At 35.2% G+C, this 24,001-nt stretch overlaps 1 protein-coding gene across 1 annotated transcript in view; it reads left to right on the top strand.

Annotated features, from left to right (window-relative positions):
* Positions 1-24,001, top strand: part of Tacr3 (tachykinin receptor 3) — a 70,432-nt gene that overhangs the window by 3,156 nt on the left and 43,275 nt on the right. The window contains exon 2 of the mRNA XM_005406230.1: positions 22,976-23,164. Coding sequence (XP_005406287.1) covers positions 22,976-23,164 — 189 coding nt within the window. The remainder of the gene's footprint in view (positions 1-22,975; positions 23,165-24,001) is intronic.

Here is a 24,001-nt window from a genome sequence, read left to right on the forward strand (position 1 = left end):
TTAGGCATTATTCCCTTAATGTACACCTGTGCCTTATAATTGGAGAATATTAAACTAATGCTCACATCTAACAGGGTAATTGTTGAAAAGAATATTTAATTGAACTAAGAAATAGTTTTTAGCCAAATAAATAAGAGTATCATATACATGAGTCTCTTTTCATAATTTTGTTAGAAATCTTCTATTTCATAAAACTGATTTATGCAATCTATTCATAGACCCTCTTGGGAGGGATTTTTATAATAGACTGTGCACAAATAGCAAAAATACACTCATGGAAAGTAGTGATGTCTTGATTAAGTAACAGATTATCTAAATGTTGTAGATTCAGATGCTTTGGTAAACGTTTGAGAAATCACTTATCACTGTGCTGAACATCCTGCATGGTCTCATGGATTGTGGGGAAAGTCATTGTCTGCTCCTGATGAAAGCCACACTCATTCTTGACTCCTTATTTGGTCCAAGTGCTGAGTGTGATGAGGTTAGCCTGAGATCAGCTACTGTCTATCTTGGTATTATGACAAAGTAGTAATTACAGCTATATTTGGAGAAATAGTACTTTTAGGAAACATAATAAACATTTGGGTCACTTTGTTTCTATTCAAGAACTTAAAAGTACTGTCTTTGTATTCACTAAAATAACTGCTGCAGTGAACTATGAAAGTTCTATCAAAATCATAGTGTGGGTTCTTCTACAATTACTCCTGAAGGCAAGAAATGTATATTAGTTGAATGGATGAAGTCAAGGTAGCTCTTTTATAAACAGCAGAACCCCAGTTGATATCAGGGTTATGTTAACAACAGGAAAACTGGTCTGAAAAGAATCTGCAGTGTTTTAACAGGCATGGTGTTAAGAAAGACATCATAACACATCCTTATACACTCAGGAAATGATAAAGCCCCCATGTAAGAATGACATCAACAAAAGGTTTGTGAAAGAAGAAATATTAATACCTAACAAGCATAAAATTATCAGTTCTATACACTCAGTATTTTCATTTCCTCACCTGCTATTTGCTCCTTAAACTGCTCCAATCTGACTTCTCAACACTCTGCCCCCAAAGCCCTGATGTCAAAGCCAGTGGACATTTCAATCCCTGACATTTTTTGCCCCCCTGGCAGCTTCTGCGTGGGAACTTCTGCCCACCAGCCTCTCCTCTCGGCTTCCAGCTTTTCTGCCTTCCTCCTTGGCTTCTCTTTCATGTTTGCATGGCCTAATTCCATTTGGAAGTAATGTTTAAACACATAGATTCCACAAGGTCAAGTTCTGGACTTTTTTTCTTTATTTGTTTTCTGCTCCCAAGTAATCTCATCCAGGTCTGTGGCTTCATTTATCACTTTTGAATGATGAAATTCTAACCGTTTAAAAAAATCTACTTGGTTTTCTTCCAGGTTATAGGTGACACATAAGATCCCACATGATGGGATCCAATATGTATGAATGAAAACTTAAAATTGGAAAATATATATAAATATATAAAAGTAGAATCGGATACATACATATTTATGTATAATATAAAACATGTCTTGGGTAAATTGTAAAATAAACATTCAAGTCAAGGATCCTAATCACTTGTGAATGTAGAATTTCAAGTTGCTCAGTCTCTTGATAACTATACAAAACAGGAAATAAAATTAGCAATATGGTTTACATTGTCCATAATGACACTACACATCCCTGCCTTAAGTGCTGAAGAAGTTTTGTCACTTGAGTTTCAAGGAAGCCTTGCATAGGTAATCAAGAGGACAACTCCTCAACCCCACTGCCATAAACATCACACAGGTCATCCAGGATTGTGTTCAGCTTTGGGTGAGCAGCCCAAAAGTGAGATCCCAGAGAGAACTTGGTAGAGGAAGTTCTCAGGGTCTGGACATCGGTAAGAACACAGCTTCCAGATGGCCTGGTTTGATTCAAGGATGAAACTGCAAAAAGGATAAAGTATATTTTCTCCACAGGTGTTTTCCTCAGCTGAACCTTGGATAGAACTTGAGAAGTCGGTAACTTGAGGTTGTAAAGCGTGGTAAAAGCTCTTTGAGTCATTTCAGTCCCCAGTCTCTGCTATTGATCCACTCTCATTCCCCCTTATTTTTAAATGTGTTTTCCTCTTGTTCATTGTAAGAGCCACACATTCGCAGTGAAAAATAAAATCCAAAAATATCTCTCCAGCCTATGAGCTTCACATCCACACAGCAGCTCTTCATGGGGCTTGATTTATGTTTTTTCTCTCTCGCACACATTCTCTCCCTTTCAACTTTCTCCTTTCACTGTGTACATATATTTGCACTTGTGCAATTTATATAAGTGCATATACATGGATAAGTTAATTACTAAAATAATGTCATGTTTTCTTTAAATGAATATGCTTGTTCATTTTACATTTATTTGATAAATTCTAGATCTTGAATATAGTTTGGTATCAAAATGCAGAGATTTGTCTTACTCCATAAAATTTTTACTTTAAGTTTGAATATATATATTTGGTGTAAAACTCAAACAAGAACATGGCTTACAAATTTAAAATCCCATTCTTAAACTTTCTTTGAGCACTGCTTGTAGATATTCAATCACCTACTTGATATTTCTCCTTACATGTCCGGAACCTTCTTAAATTCCACCAATTGTCTTTCTTCCCTGCCTTTTCTTTTTCTAATGATACTTGTATCAATAAATAGAACAAGCATCCCCCTCAGGTCTTCAAAGAGCTCCCAGCTTCCCTTTATTCTGTCTCTCCACTTATTTCCCTGGCCTAAGCCAGCCTCCTATCTTCCTTGGCCTATTCAATAGACCTAGTTGGTCTCCCAACATGCAGACTGTGTGTATCTCTTTATTTTGGCATCACTTTAGATATTAGCATTTTTGTTTAGATTATTAGCACATGTGTGTAGAAAATAATGTTTGCGTTCCTTCTAAGAAGTTGGCACTATATGTAGAGAACACACCTTAAGTCTTTTTCATCCTCTTTCCCTTTCCTCACTCCCTGACCCTCCCCCCATCCATTGACCCTCATCCTTTTGTGTGTGTGTGTGTGTGTGTGTATGTGTGTACATGTTTGCAATACATAATATTAGCATTCCTTATGTGGAGTTAGTATATATATATAACACCTCTTAGTTCCTTCTCTTTAATCCCTTAACTCTCCCCTTCCTCCCTTCCCTCCATCTCTTGTTCACTTCCCCATTTGGGAAAGAGCCATCTCCTTCCTTCCTGTTATCTATGTTCTCCTTTGGTCTTTAATTTTACTCTGAATTTCTCATATAAAAGAAACTATTGGGTACCTGTCTTAAGCCACCCCAATCTGTTTATATAACACAGCATGACATTTTCAAAATATATGGTAAAAAACATGTTTCCTGCTTAGAATCCTACAATATTTCCTATTGGTCTTATGAAAAAATATTCTCTAGCCAGTACAACTTCATCCCATATTGTAATTCACTTGGTTTAAATTCCATTCCAACGTCTCAGGTCCTCTTTTAAGTTCATGACACAAGTTTTCTGAACACACAGTTTTCTTTCTGCCTCAAATTCTTTTTTTTTTAGTGCTTCATTATTCAAAAGTACTCCTCCTTTACTACCGGTTCAAGTGTCACTTTCACAGGAAAATCTTACATGAACCCTTCCATTTTATTAGATATCCTTATACAGATTCTCTGAACACACATCAGTCATCATATTTTTCAAATATTGTTTCATATTAATTTTAAGAATATTTGACTAATAATTTTCTCTGACAAACCTATAAACACAATAAAAGCCAAAACAATTCTTGGACCTCTTTGTATTTATATGGTATTAAATTGACCACAGCAAATTTACAGCCTAGATTTCTAAGCAAATTAGCTGCACGAATCATCAAATACATAAAAATTAAGCTAAAGCAATGCCACTTTTTACCTACTAAAATTGGCAGAGAGTAGATGCTGAAGAAGGTATTTTTACACAAACTTTTATGAAATTACTAACTTTATATCTTAAAATTATCATACAGTTTAAGCTAACAGGTGGATATAAATTGGCAAAAATCTGAGAGAAGTACAAGTTGCCAGCACATATATTATTCCTCTCTTGAGTTAGTTCTAAAAATAGTAATAAATTTTAATAAATTTCATATTCAAGCATATTTTTGCAAACTAAAATTCATATACTTGAAAACAATTAAAAATCTAAACAAAGAAAAATGATTAAATGAATGATGTGGCATCTAAAGTTGAAATTCTAGGTAGCAATGAAAAGTAAGATGTTTAAATGTAACATTTACATTGTCGTTAAGAGTGCCCTTGTACCTAAACTTCTGTTAGCTGTGTTACCAATTTCTTAACAGCCAGAGTCCTTCAGCCTTTACTTACAATTTTCTTTTCATGGGGTTAGCTCTAAATCTTATGTCAAGAACATTAAAGCATAATAAAGTAACAAGGAAGTGCTTTTAAGTGTTTAAAATATAAATGATAGCTAATAACTTTAACTTATAGTGAGTTTGTACAAGTCAATAAGAAAACATTGATGTAAATATGCACAAGACAGTAAATTTATATACCACCATATATAATAACTGCCACCAGGATATAATAACAACAGTTCCATCACCACAGAGGAACTCCTTCACCCTGTCCCCTCATGATTACAAGCTCTTGTCATCATAACCTGGAAACCATGATCTGTTCTCCTTTCCTGCACTTCTGTCTTTGGGGGAGGGGGTGTCATATTAATATGACCATACAATATGTAGCATTGAGACTGTCCTCTTCCCCTCCCCTATATCTCTCCTGGATTGTCTAAGTAGAGAGAGCTATCAAGAGTTTTTTCTGATTTATCACTGAGGTATCACATATTTCACCTGCCCCTGAATTTGTTCACCTACCCTTTGCAGGACAGTTGAGTGGTTTCCTGATTTTAAGCAATTATGCATAGAGCTGCTATAAGCATCCATGTTCAGGTTTTTGAAAACACAATATTCATCTCTCTAGGGTCAGTAAATAGGCATTGGGTTGCCATGACATATGGTAAATATATCTATATTTAACTTTATATATAAGAAATTGCAAAACTGTCCTTATGGTAGATATACCATTTTGTAGTCTATCAGCAGTGTTTGACAGTTTCATTTTTGTTCCAGATCTTAACCTGCAAATGATAATTTTTTTTTAAATTTTGGCCATTCTAATATGTATGTATTTGTATCTTAATGTGATTTTAATTCACATTTCACTAATGGATAATTGTATTATTTTTTATCTGCTTATTGCCACTAATATGCCTTGTTTCCACTTTGAAACTGATTTATTTTCTTAATGTTGAGGTTTTAAGAAAAATTTAACAACCTTCTTTAATTATACTGTATCATAACATGCATTTTAAATGTATAATTTGACTGTTTTAGTAAATTTTTAGTTATGCAATTATCCACACAATTTGATTTTAGAATATTTCTATTATTACCCAAAGAAACCTCACTTCTAGTTGCAGTTACTTTCTATTCTACGCCTATGTGTAGACAACCAACCATTAAGCTATTTCCTCTCAATATAGTTTTGCCTTTTCTGGAATTTGGTGTCAATAGAATTATACAGTATGTAACCTGTTGCATAAACTTCAATTTGCTTTCTCTGAAATTGGTCAGTCTGTCTTATTAAATTATAAGAATTATTTGTGCATTATACACACAAGTTCTTTATTAGACATATAATTTGGAAAAATGTTTTACAAGTCTGCACCTTGTTATTGTGCTGTGTTTGAAGAGCAAATTTTTTTTTTATTTTGATGAAATATAATGTATCACCATTTATCCCTTTAATATATATGTTGTGTGAACATACCAAAGTAATTATTGCCAAACCTGACTCTCAAGTTTCATTTATATGTATTCTTTGACATTTTTATAATTTTAGATCTTACATTTATGTATGATCCATTTTGATCTATTTTGCACATATGGTGTGGGGTAACAATCTAAATATTTTTTTTGCTTGTAGATAACCAACTGTCCCAACACTAAAGTTTGAAAAAATTACAGTTTCCTTTGTTGAATTGTCTGGTACTTTGGTCAAAAATCAGTTGAACTTAAATAATGGGCTTTGATTTATGGTTTTTCTCCAGTACCGGGAACCGAACTCACGGCCTTGCACTTGCCAGGCAGGTGCTTTGCCGCTGAGCTAAATCCCCAGCCCCTGGCTTTGATTTATGAGCTCTTGATATTTCTATTCCACTGGCCTATAGTTCTGTTTTTATATCAGTTCCACGCTGTCTTGATTAATGTGGCCTGTATAAGCTTTAATATGAAATTTAAGTTTCTCACCTATTTTATTCATTTTTAAGACTGTTTAGACTGTTCTAATACTTTTATAATGCCACATCATTTTAAGATCATATGTTTTAGAATTAGAGTAAGAAGTTTTATAAGCATGTTGAGTCTTTTGATCAGTTTGGGGAGTGTAGTCAGTTTAACAATATTGAGCATTCCAGTCCATGGATATTGATTGTCTCTTTATTTGTGGAGGTCTTCTTTAACCATGTTGGAAAATATTTTACAAATTTCAGCATAGTTACAAATGTTTTACAAATTTCAGCATAGTTACAATGAAATTTGGGTGTTGGATTTTGTCTTAGTTACTTTTCTAGTTGCTGAAACAAAATACCCAACACCCAAAGTTAAAGGGGAAAGGTTTATTTAACTCACAATCCTTAATGGGTTTGTAGATATTTCAGTCCTTAATGGGCTGGCTCCAAGGCAGGTTGGCCCATGGTAGAGGGGCAACAGATCATGGAGGTGGAAGACAGCAAAACCAACAAGAGAGCAAGGCAAGCCTCTTTCTGTCCCTTATACTGCATCCAGTATACTGGCACTAGTAAGTGCCAGTCCAATCAGTGACTGATCCAGCAATCACCCACCCTTAACCCCAGCACGCTTAATCCCATCACTGCACTGCACTATGAATCAATCATATGCTCTAGATTCAACCACCTCTGAAAAAAACCCCTAGGACCACATGAGGTTTTGTGGGGGGACTTGCAGACATAAACAATAACAGATCTTGTCAAAAGATTTTTGTTGTCTGTTGATTTGATCATGTGGTTTCTGTTCATGTGGTGTATTACATTTATTGATTTGCATATGTTAAACTATTTTGGTAACCCTGGGATGAAACCCACTTGGTCATAATGTATGATCCTTTTGATACTTGATATCTTGGTTAAAGGGCAGAGTTTAACTTCTACTTATTTGTAAATTTCCCATGTTTCCATCTTTTATTAAGATCAGATTTCATTCCACTGCGGACAATTTTCACACTTATGATTTAAATTCTTTTAAAGTTTCTGAGGTTTATTTCATAATGTTGATATTATCTATCTTAGAAAGTGTTCAGTATGGATTTGAGTATTATATGCACTTTGTGGATTGTGTTACTCAAATCCACTGTATTCTTACTTGTTTTCCAGCTCATTCTACTCATTATTAAAAGTGGATTATTGAAGTATACAACTATGGTTGCTGAATTGTCTACTTCCCTTCTGTTATGTCTGGTTTTTCTCAGTATATTTAGGAGCTCTTGCTAGGTTCATGTATGTTTGTATTTGTTGTATCTTCCCAATACATTTCTACTTCGTCTTTAGTAATTTCTTTGTCTAAAAGTCGATTTTATCTGATATTTAAGCTATCTCTTTTATTTCTGTTCTTTTACTGTCATTAACATTTGCATAGTCTTTTCTGTTGCCTTACTTTCAACCTTCTAATGTATTTGAATCTAATTTTTCTTCATGTGGATTTGAGACAACATTTGATGTTACTTTCTTTCTTCCATAAATACATGGTTAAGGCAGGTCTGTTTACAATGAATTCTCTTGGACTTATTTATACTGGAAAATGTTTATTTCATCTTTGTTTTTTGCAGGTTATTTTGCAGTTTTCTCTTTCACACTTTGAATTCTCCCTACCACTGCCATTTCTGACTTCCATGTTTCCCATGAAAATCAGCGGTTAGTTTTTATGTGGCTCCCTTCTGAGCAGTGAATTGCTTTTCTCTTACTAACAGCGAGGTTGTGCTTGTCTTATTTTGTTTTATTTATTTGCTTTTTCTTTTTCTGTCAGAACTTTGATTATTATGGGTCTCGATGTGGAACTTTGTGTTTATATTCCTTTGAGTTTACTCAGGGTTTAGAGGATGTGTAGCCTAATATTCTTTATCAAACTTGAGTTTTTAATAAATATTTCCTAAAATATATTTTTTCTCTTTTACCTTGGGCCTCCCATTTTGCATATGTTTTTTACTAATGGTGTCTCACAGATCTCTGAAGCACAGACATTTTATGTAACATAATGCACTATCTCTGATTCTGCCCCTCATGCTGGGCCTTACCACTGTTGCAGGTTTTTATCTTTTGTTTATTTTATACAATGACTTAACCATACTAGTTGTGTGAAGTCCATGTCCCCATAATTTGTGAGCTATAATATCACTATTCTGGTTTATTTTTTTCTTATTTTTAAGCTTGGCTTCCAGAAGTTTGCCTCAGGGTAACCTTTGTTAGCAGCCAATCAGCCAATTATAGGCCAGAGGTTAAGTTTATTACTTTGAGCAAGGGGTATATCATACCACTTGTCAACTTGTCATTGGATCTTGTCATGAGAACACTTACCACTTTCTGGCAGTTTACAAGTCTGCCTCACTTTTAGCCAGTGGTTCTAGTAGCTCTCAAGGGCTTTCTCCAGTCTCTCTTACTTGTGCATAGCCTGTGTAGGCACCGTGGTATGTGCAACCTTACTGGGACCTTTCTTGACTGTGTCTTTCCCTAGACGATCCTGTTAATGTATGGCCTATAGTTTCAATGCTGTCTCCAAGTAAGAATGTTATCATGCTACTAGCCTCCTGAGATAGCTATTATGTTTAACAAAATCTCCAGGTATGGGTTTCTCTGTGATCTGCTCTAAACAGGTCAGTCTCAGCAGGCAGCAGAGCTAACAATGATACTGATATTCTCACTTCCAAAGGGCATAATTTCCAGGGATAGAGGAGCAGACATATGTACAACTGCGCTTACACAGATGCGGGTTTTAAAGAACGAATGCTCCTCATCTTATTGGGTATTTGTTTAAGAGATTTTCAGTGGGTAATTTCCACAGTTCTGTCCTTTTTTATTTTTTATTTTTTGCATTGGGTTTAAAGCCGAGAATTTCTGTGGGATTTTAAGTGCTCTTTGTGCTTCTTGGGTACAAATCCTCCATCCAGTAGGTGATTTGTAAATTTCTCTTCGTCTGTAATACCAACCTCTATACTCTTCAGAGATTATTTCAGAGCAGAAGTTTTACATTTTAAGAAAAGCCAATTTATGTGCCCCTTTGGTTATATGAATCCTACTTTTATTGTTATGTTTAAGAACTCTTTGCCTTTGCCTGGGTTGCAAAGATTTCCTTTTGTGCTTTCTTCCAAACATTTCATTGTTTTATGTTTTACATTTAGATGTATGATTTATTTTCATTTAATTTTTGTGTAAAGTATGAGGTTAAACTCAATGTAGAACTTTTGCAGCATGCAGATGTCTGTTTTAAAATATTTGGTAAAGCACTATCATTTCCCCATTTTACTGCCTCTGCACCTTTGTCAAACACCAAAAGGCTGTGCTTATGAAGGTCTATTTTTGGATCTTCCATTGTGTTTCATTGATCTATGTACCAAATCCACAGGCTTGATGACTGCAACAGAGACTGTCTTAAAATTTGATAGTGTGATCCTTCCAATTTCAGTTTCTTTTTTGCCAAAGTTATGTTTTATCATTCTACTTTTTTGCTTTTTCAGATAAATTTTAGTAAAGCATCTTGTTTTCTTTTGATACCGGGAATCAAACTCACGACCTTGTGCTTGCTAGGCTTGTGCTTTGCTGCTGAGCTATGTCCCCAGCCCCTCAGATAAATTTTAGAATGAGATTTTATCTTTCTACAAAAAAAATGCTACTGTATTTGTTGTAATTTTATGCAATCTGTAAGTCATTTGAGATAATCATGGTATTTATTATGCTAAAGCTTCCAAACCATGTGCATAATGTGTCTGTTTTCCACCTGTTGAGGTCCTTTTAATCAGAACTGTGAAGTTTTTAATATGTCGATCCTACATGTGTTCTATTAAATTTAGGCCTGAGTGTTTTACTACTTTAGCTAGCGTAAATGGTATCTTTTAATGTTCAGTTTCACATTGTCCATTTCTAGTAATGTGTGTGTGTGTGTACATTCTAATTTTTCTTTTGATGCTGTATCCTGCACCCTTACTGAGCTCACTTATTAGTTTTAGGAGACTTTTTTTTTAATAGATTTATTGAGATAGGCTGGTAGGAAATATTTTCTAGTGTGATGAGATATTGTTTATTCCTTCCTTTGCATCTCACTGACAATTCTTGTTCATTCAAATTGCACTTCAACTGTGGCATTGAATAAATGTAGTAAGAGTGAGCATTCCTATATTGTACTGACCACAGGGAAAAAATACAGCCTTATATCAATAAATATAACATTGACTAGAAGTTGTTTGTACTCTTTAGCAGATTTAGAAAATTAATGTTGTAGGCTACTGAGTTAGATAGAAATATTATAGGCGGTCAGACAGGGCTAAGCCCTCAGAAGGGGCCAGTGCAGAAGGTGAGATACCTTGCAAGTGTGGAAGAGAAAGAGACCTCCAGCTATGGACCTGACCTCAAAATAAAGGATAAAACAAATGCACCCACATACTTCCCTAAGGATAAACATCAGGAATTGATATTCTAAATAGGTCTCTATCACCTTGAGAAAGCCAGGAAGAGTCCCTAACTCAGTCCCCTACAGGAAAAGCCCTTGTTCTATATTCTTGCCCCCTTGCTACATGACTTGCTTCCCCATTTAATCCTAATATAAGCAATTTTACCTCAGCAATTATGCTTGTAATCTTTTTGGTTGACCTAGTTTTGTCTCATTTCATGCCCACCTTGTGATTTCCCATTTTTTTTCACACTTTGGACCTGCTTCCCCTCATAGTTTTGCTCTATAAAATCTCTAGGAAAGGCAGGGTGCTCAGCAACCCACTCAGATCCCCTTCTGTCGCTTTTGGGTGGAAGCTTTCTTTACCTCACTGAATATATTCTGCTCTTAACCTCTGTTGTTCCTAAAATTCATTCTTCAATTTTTGAGAATATGAACTTGTGGCAGATATCTTTCAGTTTGAGTTTCTTGCCCCTATATCGTTACTTTCTATTTGCGAACACTGAGAGTTTATAATAAATGGATTTTGAACTTGATCAAATGCTTTTTCTGCATCAGAAGATAGGTTTATGATTATTTTAGACAAAACTGATTAACGTTAAAATCAGACTTGACAAGCTGAGGGTATATCTCAGTGATGGGGCGCATATTTAGCATGCACAGCCCTAGGGATTGAGCCCCAGTGCAAGCAAACAAACAAACAAACAAAAAACAGCCTTGAATTATAAATATTTGCCATGTGTGGGTGCTGCTTGTCTCTTCTCCTTTCTTTTCTCCCCCCTTCCCTCTCCCTCTGTCTCCCTCTCTGTGTCTCTCTCTCCTCCCTCTCTCTTCTCTCTCTCTTTAGAATATATAGTCAGATAATCTTATACATAATTGTAATTTTAATAGGATTTTTGCATCTATTTCCACAAGGAACGTTGGTCTATAGTTCTTTTTTTATTACATGTTTTTTAACTACCTGTGAAAGGGGAGTAATACTGGCCTCAAAAATGAATTGTGAAATACTTTCTACTTTTTAGTTATGGCACATTGTAAAGTGTTTGTGTTATTTTTCCTTGAATAGTTCATAAAATTCACCAGTAAAACTATCAGCTTCAAGAGATTCATATTTTGGAAGTTTCATAGATATAAAACTCATTTTGGCAAACATCTGTAATTTGTGGGTATTAAATAACAGGTCTATTTCAACTAAGAATACATGTGTGTAAATAGATCACTGTATTCTCTTATGTTGTTTTAAATGTCTATGTCTTCATAGTGATGCTGTGTGAATGAACCATTGCACTACCATCAGTCCATATGCACAGCACATACAATTAGCATTTCTCTGTGGAGAAAATTTTCAAAGTCCCTCCTTCTAGTTTTTATGAAAGTCACAATGCATTACTGTTCCTCATAGGCACCTTTCTGTGCAGTAGCAACCCGGAGCTCCTTGCTCCTGTCTCTGTAGCTGAGTCCTCACTGATCCAACTGCCCCCAACCCTCTCTCTTTCCCTACCATTCCCAGCCTCTAGTAACCACCACTGTGCTCTCAATTTCTACAAGATCCACTGTGTTGAGTCCACAGTGGGAACGTGCACAGCGAGGACTTGGCTTTCTGTGGCTGGCGTACTTCACTGCCTTAAACACAGCCACTGTAGCTTTTCTAAAATTTAGTATTTATAGGGTAAGTCTGCTACCACTGTTTTAATATATTGATGTCACTGTATAAAGTTCTTAGGTACAATTTTTATGATTTTTGATTCCAAATGAACTACAAATGAGGTAATGTTAGAAGCAAACATGGCTATGTCTAATAAATTCCTGGCAATATATTTTAGGATACATGAGAGACAGTGTGTTTTAGGATGAACGTGTAATACAAAAAAGTGAGTGGGATTAAGAGGCTCATCATAAAGCACAGAAATATTAACTTGTTTAGTTAGGGGAGGCTGGGACAGCATATGCAATTTAACCTCCTCTGAAGTTTTAAAGTTTTATTTCGTCCTGAGTTTAGTAAGTGAATTCCTAAAAGTTCTATCTCACCAGTTTAAATAGCACACAATACAGGAAACTTTGTTGGTTGTAATGTTTCTCAAAAAAGAGTAGCAAAAAATTACCTATTCAAATAAAAATCCAAGAAAAAATTAAGTTAAAGAATTAATTCCCAAAAAGAAAACTACCATGAAATTGGCATATTCTTTTGAAAAAATTTGAGAGTACTATGTTAAACAGGTATCCATAGCTATCAAAGTAATTTTCAATTTCCTAGTACACTTGTTGTCCTTAATAAGTGAGAAGATAAATAAAATTCCTTATTTTAGAAAATTAAAATGATCTTTAAAAGGTGAGAAAACAAAACTAGAAAAATCTATAGTTGGCATCAATAAGTTCAGGTGATAGAAGAATTAATTAATAGATGCTGAGAAGTGAGAAACTGGCCTCCTGGATAGATTTCCATTTTTAGTTATTTCTCAAAGTACAAATGAGACAGTGAGGTACATATAACTACTGTGACATTTCCACTTGATAATGATGGGAGAAATGTACATTCCTTAAATTAACTTGGAAATTTCTAGCGGATTGTTATTAGAGAAAATAACCATAATACTTTCTATTATAACTTAATTATCTACATTTATATGAGGTTCAGGTTTTTCTCCTCATCTGATTAAAATATTCTGTCTTATCTCAACAGAAAATGGTCCTGTAAGCATGATTTTCTTTATATTCTATGTCTATGACTGCTACCTCAATTAGTTAGCTTTTCACGCTCGCAGTTGTTAAAGTATACACACATATTGGGTGATTAATTTCTTTTTCTTACTTAAAATAAATTTCACCCTTAGATCCAGTCTGAACCTTAAGAAAGGCATGACACTGCTAACAAAGAAAACGGGGCAGGAAATCCCTCAAAACAAAGTTTGTTCAGAGTGTATTCCACATAGAAAAATAACATGCACAACCATATTGACCAAAAGATAGTAAGTCATCTTGCCTGTTCTTCAAGGGATATACTGGCAATTCCTTGAAGTTACTTGTACTATGACCTATGTAGCACTGAACATTTGACAAAAAGCATCATAAATCAATATGAACACCCCATAACGTTCTCTCTAAATGTGGGAGAACGAAAGGTCAACAGTTTAGTCTGAGTAACGACTATGTAGTAATTTTGCTTGAATACTTAATGTTTAAAGATAAAATAATAAAATAACTTCAATTTTTAAAGCCTCTAACTCATCTAATTGTGTAAGCCAAACAATAGAAAAAGATTCGCATGCTTTTTCCCTGACCCATAACCCTTGCTAAATACCATGGAGAGCACACTGCACTTCCCCGTTCTCTAGCAGTAAATTTTGCTCAGATATTGTCTCACCGTGTACTTTGAGGCAAATTGACAGGAATTAAAGACTACTTTCAATTCAAAGATTTAAGAGACTGAGAAAGAAAATATAATTGCTTAGTAGTATAATAATGTGTTTTTCCTTGAATGGAATTTAAGATACTACAAGTTCTACCTTTTCGTGTCAAACTACTGCACACTGTAAACAACAAAAACCAATATTATAGGACCTGTAATGCTCCTATGCTTCTACTCCTGCATTCTTTGTCATTCCAGTGCATCTGTTTTAGGGAAAACTAGTCTTCAGCCTTTTACCTCTCTAACAGTAGGGTGCTTTCTTTGCACATCGCTCTGCTTACTTTTCCTCCTACTTTCCTAGCATCGCGTTGTAGACTGTTGTTACATAAATTGAAATTTGTATCTTCAAATTCAAAGTGAGTTGTTTTACTCTTTTAAACAAGTAGACCTCAATTAAAGGGACTCATACCCTCCCCTCTCGCCCAACTTTCTCAAGCTCATCAGTGAACTCCACACAGGGTTATCACAGATGTCTTTTTACTGAGACATGAGAATAAGACAATATCTGATGTGAGAGGCTTTTGTCTCTGTTTCACATAAACCAAAATCATGATGCTACCTAGAACATTTATCTCGAGTTCTACAGCCTAAAACCCAATGTGGTTCTACCTCCCTCCCCAGAATACTTTCACCACCTGCTTCAGAATTCATTTTAAGATTTGCAATACGCTGCCCTTAAGGCAGCTGTACCACCACATGATTTATGCCAAGCTGTCACTTCAAAGACACAAACACAATTCTCCCCAGACAAAGAGAGAATTTTATTTAAATATTTTGGAACAGGAGAACCTGAATTTAGGACTACAGTTGTATTTGCCTAGAGGAAAGCAACACAGCATGGCTGAGATAGGACCTCCAGAGCTAAGTTTTAAATTTCCGTATATACATAGGATGGGATGTCCATTAACACTACAGAGAGATACAGCAAGCACAGTGATGTTTGAAATTAATGGAGTGGAAATCCAGTGTTGATCCTTTGGGGTGAACTGACATCCTGATATGTTTCAGTAGTGAGAGATGAAAATGACAGAACTAGAAAATACTTGCTCTGGAGTCAGATTATGTGACCTAAATCATTTGCCTGCCATGGGCTCAGGAAGACTTAGAAGAGCTGTAACACACAAAAACCAGAGTGAGGTAAATAATCTTATATAGTGGCGTGAGGGCAAGGAAGCAGCTTCTATGGAAAAAAAAATGAACAGTTACTTTTTGGTGTTCTCAATGTAGCTTGTGTATGAACTAATCAGTATCTGGGCTTATACTATTTTCCATACTCTTATTTTTTCTTAGTTTTCTTTCTAATACTTCTATTTCTCATTATAGTCATAAAATCTAGGTTAATGTCAGTGTTTACTTGGTACTTGATACATGTCGAGTGCAGGAATAATGACCAAGGGGGTGATTTTTTTTTACAATTCTTTTTCTATCACTGAATAATTTCTTCTCAAATCAATTTTGATAATATATAAAAATACAATTAAAAGGTAAAGTGAAGTGTGAGAAAACTCCCATTTTCCACCTTTATCATGTGAGTTTTGAGATTATCTAATATTTGCTTTCTCCTACTCACATACTACATAAGCCTTTACGCCTTCACAGTTTAAATATCCATCTGATTTGGAATCTCTTCAGTCTGAGGGGCACTCTCATCTCTGTGAGTGTAAAGTTAATATACTGTAACTACCACATTCTACTATTTACTTGAGCAGGGAGTTTTTATGCTGTAGATCTGTACTAAACAAAATTCATAAAATTGATTCCTGGGGCAGTCACACAAATTATGATGTCTCCAAATGGTAGCAGTGAGTACTTCCATTCAACCACGAATCACTGAGCACTAGAGGCCCTGATTCAACTTACATAAAAGATCTCATTACCCTTCCCTCACAAACCTCTTCTAAATGGAGATATTTAAAAGAAAAGTCACATATACTACATTACCCTGAGGAAACAGTACTCCATTGAAGAGCTAAGGACAATATTAAGAGCAGATTTTTTTTAATCCTTGGGTCAGAAGTTGGACATTGATTTACTTTTCTTTCTGTCAATAACAAGTATCCAAGAATCACTGCAGAGAATTCTTTAGTTTTGTTTTGTGTTCTCGTGTCTTAAGTTTACCTCTACAGCTATGATTCTTCCCAAGTGCTAATTTCGTTATGTCCAATATAGTTTAGAATAATTTAGGGTGAGTATTTACTGCGACTGACATTATCTAACTCTCTTTGAATACATTGCTTTATTTGATCCAATTTTCACATCACACAATGCTATTTATTATTCTTATTGAATAAAGCTGAGAAAATTATTTCATTAAGGTAGTACACACTCTGAAATATCCATTTATAAACAATTATTCATTCATCTGTATATTTAAGTTTTCACTATTTCTTATCACCATTCAACATTTACGTTGACTACTATGGGCCAGATGCTTTAGGAAGTGCTACAGGATCCAGGGAAGAACAAGTCAGTATCCCTTTCCTCTAGGAAGTAGCTCATAAGCATAATGCCGTTGAAACACTGAGAATTGAAAAACTACTTGGAAGGAGAGAGCAGGAGGAATCTGTAGTGATCATTCTGTGTCTGAGAGGAAAGGGATTGGAAAGGAAGGGAATGGGAGGGAATGGAAGGGAAGGTTCTTTTTTATGCCTCAGGAAAGTCTTGATTGCCACAACCGCCTCCAAGTCATCTGTGTCTTTAAGACTTCTGTGCCTCACATCTTCACCTTTCTGCCCATCCCAAGTTCAGATCTACTCTCTGCTAATCCTGCTCTTTGTTGACTGCCGGTATGGATGGCAATAAGGCCTTTTGTACTCTTCTTTTGGCTTTGCCTGATGGAGATACCTGGAGGCTCTCCTCCTCCCACTGCTTCCTTGCAAGTGAAGAGGCTAAAAGCCCAAAATACACCCATATCTCCTATTGAGTGTCCAATAATGTTTCATCTCCTCATTTCAGATTCTAGGATCTTTTAGCCATAAGCAAAAAGGAAAACCCATTCCTTAGAACTGTCAGTCTTGGAAAATAATTGCTCCAAGTTGATTTCCTTTAACCCCATTCATACCTTTGCTATTAAACTGAGATTAAGCCTTCTTACTAAACTGGCATCAGTTTTCCCATTCAGTGCACTGTGTGTTTTTGCTGGGGTCATGACTGAGAAAAAGCAATAAATTTGCAAGAAAAGATTAAATGCATAATATCACTGTGGTATGGATTATGTAGTTATAGGTAATTCTGTAGGAAGCAAAGGAACAGGGAACTATTTTAGGAAGATAACTTTGAAGACCTTGTAAAGAGAGTAGGGAAGAGCAGTGTCCGCAGAGCCACGAGGATGATATTTCTTCCCACGGTAAGACATTGATAATAGCAAGCGGAGAGAACATACCTGGTGACATCAGACATGCAGCTGATTTACGACTGTGTGAGGAAAACGGGAGAAAGGAACTCAGAGTGACTCCGATGTACATATGAAGTTTTAGAACGAGGGCACTCAAATAGTTTGGGTTTTACAAGAATTAAAAACCTACTAATGGAACATGAACATTTTTCATATGAGCACAGTAACATTCTTGTTTCTTTCTTTTTTCTCCGGTACCGGGAACCCAACTCACGACCTTGCGCTTGCCAGGCAGGCGCTTTGCCGCTGAGCTAAATCCCCAGACCCACATTCTTGTTTCTTCTGAAGTCATTCGTACTTTAGGAAGATGGCTGTACAATACCTTGTACCCACTTTCATGGAATTCTCAATTTTGCCATTAGTTAAGAAAAAATGGTGGAAAAACTATTGCTGTAGAATGTTAATGATAATAGGTAGCTTTATTTAATCACGTACACCAAAAGTACTAACAAAAAGTACATAATTATACATAATTGAATATAAGGAAGATAGCTTTGGTTCAGTAACATTTGCTATATGGGCAATAATTGTAGTGTTTTGAAAGTATTACAAACTAATAACAGCTGCTTCAAAAAATGCAATTTTTAACACACCCCCTTGTCCTTAACCAACCTGCCTCCTGTTGCAATCCTCAACATAAGTGTCTGGAGCTATTATTAGCTTTCACACAGCTTCCCTCTGATCAGATCTAGAATCTCGGTGTTGAAAGGAAGACTATTTGCATCTATTTCAACAATATAATTGGTAGTTTATAGTTCTTTGATTCACTCAATAGTTCTTTCTTCCTTAACCTATCATAACAGAGCAAAATAATCTTACAGCACTGAGAATATGCTGTGCTCCTGGTCAGTTGTGATTCACCTTTGTTATAGAACCCCTACAGTGTTGGCTCTTCCTGCTAACCTAGTCTAATACTGCTGTAATATCTGTTCTAAACTATACCATTTTATGCATTTAACTAAAGCTAGCAAGTGTCCTCCTCTTTCCTGAGCTCAAGCTTCACTTTCTTTATTTGTTAATTATAATATGTGTGACTCTTAATCCTCCTATAACAACTTCATTGGACTAAGAAGGTGACCATAGGTTCTATATCTGGTCCCTTGCCACTTTCTTCCACACTGTGCCCTCTTCTGCTTCCTGGCTGAAGGGAATACTAAATATCTTTGCTCCACACAGCCTCACATTATGATGTTCCTGCCTTAGACCCAGCTAACCATGAAATGAATCCCTTAAAGCATGATCCAGATAAACTTCCTTTAAGTTGTAGCTGTCTGGTATCGTGTCTTACCAAGGGGAAAAATGACTAATACAATATGTCATGTCTATGGTTCCTACCTAGGAGATTTTAGGTCTTATTTTCTAACACCTCCCCCTGTAAGCAATTGTTTTCACTCTCTCTTCATCAACAAAGATTCTCCTCTTATAAAATGAAATAAAACCAAATAGAATGGTTTTATCTTACCCTGTGAAAGAACTTTGCATGCATTTTGGGAAGCATATTGCATAATAATCTAAACAGAATGTCAGAGAAAATTGAACTTTGACAAAGTTAATTGATAATTGTGGAAATTAGTTGATATTCAATAAATAGTTGAAAATGAATAATTGAAATATGTAATAAGTAAATAATAAACCTAATTTTAAACTAACAGCATATATAATTTTTAATTTTAAATTAACAGCATATGTAACTCAAATAGTCACTATTTTGAAGCATTTTTAAGTGTAATTTCTGTCAAGAACCAATGAATAAATTTTACTTCATAAAGTAAAATAATTTGAGCAAATTTATAAATGATTTATTTTTTGCCAGGTAATATTTTGAAGTTATTACTTATACATATTCATATGTGTGCATAGATATATATGTGTGCCTGTCTGTCTGCATTTCAATAAACATTATTTTCTTTAAAATTCACCAAGATAATATTTATAATTAGCTAATGGATTATCTCATTCTCAAATGTCTTTAAACATTATAGAAAATCAACAATAAAATTTATTGGTTGATTTTTTTGTTATTCATAAGTCTGTTTAAGCATGTATAAATTTTTTTTAATTTCCCTAGAAAATGCAACTAGAGAAAGGCTGTACATCTCTCAAGTGATTTGTCAAAGTAGAAAATATCTTAATACCTGAAAGCCAGGAGCTGAAATTTTGAGTCATAAGAAATTATTGCAACCAATCTTTATTTTTCAAAGAGAGTAATCAGGTCACATTTCATATTTGGGATTTATAGACCAGAACATCTCCTATGAGCAGAATCAAATTAGAAGATGGTAAAACCTGTCATTTTAGGAAAATTTGCGTTACATGATTAGTACAATCAGGTAAATGTTCAAAGACTTAACTTTTCATTGCAAAACATGAAATGTGTAGAAGCATATAAAGATCCAGAAACAGATTAATAAAAATATCTAATGAGAATGAATTATACTAGAAAACCAATAGTCGTTACAAAAAAGAAAAGTTTTGTTTGTTGAGCATAGGTGAAGTTATGCTAAAACATTTAATTTTTGGAAGACATCAAAGTAAGCATAAAAGACTGTCTCAGTTGCAGCAGAAAAAAGCAAAGAATGAAGGAAGGTTGGTGGTTCACTGCAGTCTTTGGTGTTCCTTGGCTAATGATGCAATTACTCATCTTCTGTCTTCACATGACATCTGCCTCTGAGTCTCTCTGTGGCTCCAAATCTCCCTTTGACATTGGCACAATTAATTCAAATTGAATTAAAGCCCACCCTAATGACCTCATTTTAGCTTGATTGCTTATGTAAGGACCTTATTTTGAAAAAAAAGGTCATATCCTATGATACTGGAGGTTAAAACTTCCGTATATATTTTCAGTATTGTGTGAGGACACAATTCAACCCATAAAAGACATTGTTGACTCAGAAGTTTGTCTTTTTGTTGTTGTTGTTTTTGTTGTTGTTGTTTGGTACAGGGAATTGAACTCAGAACCTTGCACTTGCCAGGCAGGTGCTTATGCCACTGAGCTACATCCCCGGCCCTCAGAAGTATTTCCTATACAGTTCAATTGCAACCTTCACTCCCCTCCCCACCACCTTGCCAAGCCCCCTTCTTTTTTTTTTTTTTTTTATTTTAATCAAGCCCCCTTCTAAATCTCAACCCAGAACTTGAGACAGATGAACAAATACTGTTTTAATAACAGTATTTTATTTTATGATATTTTATTTTTCTATTTTAAATTGTATTCAGCTATAATTGATATATAAAGCTTGTACATACTTAGTGTATGCATTTTTTTTTTTTTTTTTGGTTTTTCTCTGGTACCAGGAACCGAACTCACAACCTTGTGCTTGCCAGGCAGGCGCTTTTGCTGCTGAGCTAAATCCCCAGCCCCTAGTGTATGCATTTTGACTATATTGAATGAATGTATACAGCTGAGATACAATCATCACAGTAATAACACCGAACACACCAACAGCTCTCAACATACTTTCTATGTTCTCTTTGGAAAGGGCAATTATTTTGTCTTGTTTTGTTTTTGTAATAAGAACACTGACCCTGCAAACCTTACCCAGCTATGGTAAAGTTTCAGTACTATTTGGTAACCATCAGTGCTATGTTGTACACTAGGTCTCTACAACTTTTTTTGTCTTGCGTAATTGAAACTCTATGCCCATTAAGCCATACTTCTCCATTTCCTTCTCCCTTTCATCCCTGGCAACTGCCATCTTTTTGCTACTTCTATGAGCTTGATTGTTTTTCAAAACCTTATATATACGGAAAAATCCTGCAGCAAGGTGAAATAAGTCAATTACAGAAGGACAAATAGTATTTTCTTATATCTAAGATTTATATTTGTCTATTAGCTACCACACATAGTGAACTATGAGTATTCCTTTAAGTTAATGGTGACTTCAGCTAATACTAAAAAGAGTTTATAATTTCCAATAAGTATGCTAAAGATCTAATTCTGCCTAATAGTTACATAAACAAAGAGCAACAAACAAATTGATGAATTATCCTTAATATAAAATATTTATTCTTAAGGTTAAAATGTTTTAGGCTTAAATTACATTCATTTTGGTGGAAGTATAATCTCTGAAATTTTTGCATAAATAGAAATGTGTTTGGGAGCCAGGCATGGTGGTACACACCTGTAATCCCAGCCCTCGGGAGGCTGAGGGGGGGGGATCGCTGCTAGTTCGAGGCCAGCCTGGGCTACATGTGAGTTCAAGGCCATCCTAAACTGCATAGCAAGACCTTGTCCCAAAAAAAAAAAAAAAAATGTGTTTGAAAAGCACAAAATGGCCAATAATAAAAAGGAAACAATGTAAAAATTATGTTATACTCTGTTGATAGAAATTTAAAGCTTCGTTCATTTCCTTTTTTTTTTTTTTCCAGAACTAGGAATGGCACTCAGGACCTTGTGCTTGCCAAGCAGGCTCTTGTACCTCTGAGCCATGTCCCCAGCCCACATTCATTTTCTATTAGCAGTTTTTCTCTAAACATTAGCCAACATCTGGCAATTAATCTTTCTGCATCCAATCTAAGACTGAAGTTATTTTTGAGATATATTGTTACTCTGTTTACCGAGGGAATAAAACTTGACCCTTCTTACCATATCCAGAAAATTCTTAACTTCCCTGAAAATTTCACTGGCATCGTCACATAGGTTTTTTTTCAGAGCCGCAAATATATATTCCCATAAAAGCTGTGTAAACATAGTTACACTCATGGATGTTGTGAAGATTTGCATGTTGCAATGTGAATTCAATTTTTTGGGTAATAGGAAAGTACAGCCTCAGTCAAACTTGTTTTATTCATCCTTATGTCAATCCTGAACTTGTCTCTTTCTGATGAGAAGTGGATTTGTTGAACATGTACTTGATAGGAGTCTTTTATCTTTGTCAGTTATGTATTATCTATATTACATCTCCAAACTTTTCTTGTAAGAAGTCAAACAAAGAAGAAATGAAGGTTTGAGGCATGGAACTGGCCTGAAGCTTTCCTGTTCAATTCAGCAGACAGCTATGGTCTCTGACAATGTGTTATGGTACAGTGCCACATAATCAGTACTTCCCACTTACATTATTTCTGTTAATCTTCACTATTCCCTAAAAAGTGGATGCTCTTATTCCTATCTTAAAAATAATGAGCTGAGGTTCAAAAAGTTTCAACAAGGGTCAGAACAGGACTTGAATCTGGACCTTCTAGACTTCTAAGGCTTTGCCTTGGTTCCCATTCTGTGCTGCCTGTGTACAAGCAGAATCCTTGTCAGTGTGTTCACCAGGAGACAGTTGCTTCTAATGAAGGAAACACCTTTGAAATCCTATGGTAATCTCCAGTAATAACAACAAGCTGGTCTCGGGGCTGGGGATTTAGCTCAACGGCAAAAGCGCTTGCCTGGCATGCGCAAGGTTGTGAGTTCGGTTTCCGGTACCGGAGAAAAACCAAAAAAAAAAAAAGCTGCTCTCATTTGTTTTCATACAGGTACATGGCCATTATTGATCCCTTAAAACCCAGATTGTCTGCCACAGCCACCAGGATCGTCATTGGAAGTATCTGGATTCTGGCATTTCTACTTGCTTTTCCTCAGTGTCTGTATTCCAAAATCAAAGTCATGCCAGGCCGTACCCTTTGCTATGTGCAGTGGCCAGAAGGTCCAAAGCAACATTTCACGTAAGTTAAATCTCATTTATGATTTTCAACTCAACTTACCAAAGACTTAGGGAAACAGAGATTGGGGGAACTTTAAGCAAATAAGACACAGACATTTCCTTTGGGGACTACACATTACTTGGGAAAATAAGCATGTAAAAATACTACAACACAATATGATGTGGTCAGAACGTTGTTTAATTGGAAAGCTGGTGATTTCCATATGGAGGAGCCCAGAGTTTCCTAGAGGAAGTGATAAAGATGAAAGCAAGGTGCAGAAGGAAGCAGAGCTGATATTGATTGAGAAATGAGCAGCAGGGGAACCAAAGTACAGTGTTGATTGCTCCTTTAGGAAGCCTGGCTGGAGGGGCAGGGGAGGGGAAGGCTTGTTGGGTCTTTCAGTTTGGTTTTGGTTTGATCTGATTTGTCTTCATTTGTTTCAGCATTAAGAAACCCAAATACTAGGTTGGAAAATAAATAGTAATCCTATGTGATAGAACCTAATATTTTGTACTTTGGACCTACTGTAAGAAAACCAAAGGGGAAAAAGGGGAAAATTACATAAGTATGTAATTGATTATAATTTTAGTCTTATCACTTAATTTTTGTAAATAAAGTATGTATTTTTCTATTTTCATTACTTATTTTTTCCTTTTAAAACAGGAAACAAAATGATTAGGAGTTTCTTTAAAGGGGATTGGTATAAATATATTATATATATGTATATATACATATATATGCTAAAACAAGGGTAAATTTTGTGTGTCAATAGATATTAAAATATGTCAAAAATATTTCCATAAATATAAATCAAAGGATATTCCTTAAAAAATAAAAATAACAAATGATTCAAACAAT

This window comes from Chinchilla lanigera, unplaced genomic scaffold, assembly GCF_000276665.1.
Source record: "Chinchilla lanigera isolate Chin_1 unplaced genomic scaffold, ChiLan1.0 scaffold00095, whole genome shotgun sequence".
In the NCBI taxonomy this organism is placed as follows: Eukaryota; Metazoa; Chordata; class Mammalia; order Rodentia; family Chinchillidae; genus Chinchilla; species Chinchilla lanigera.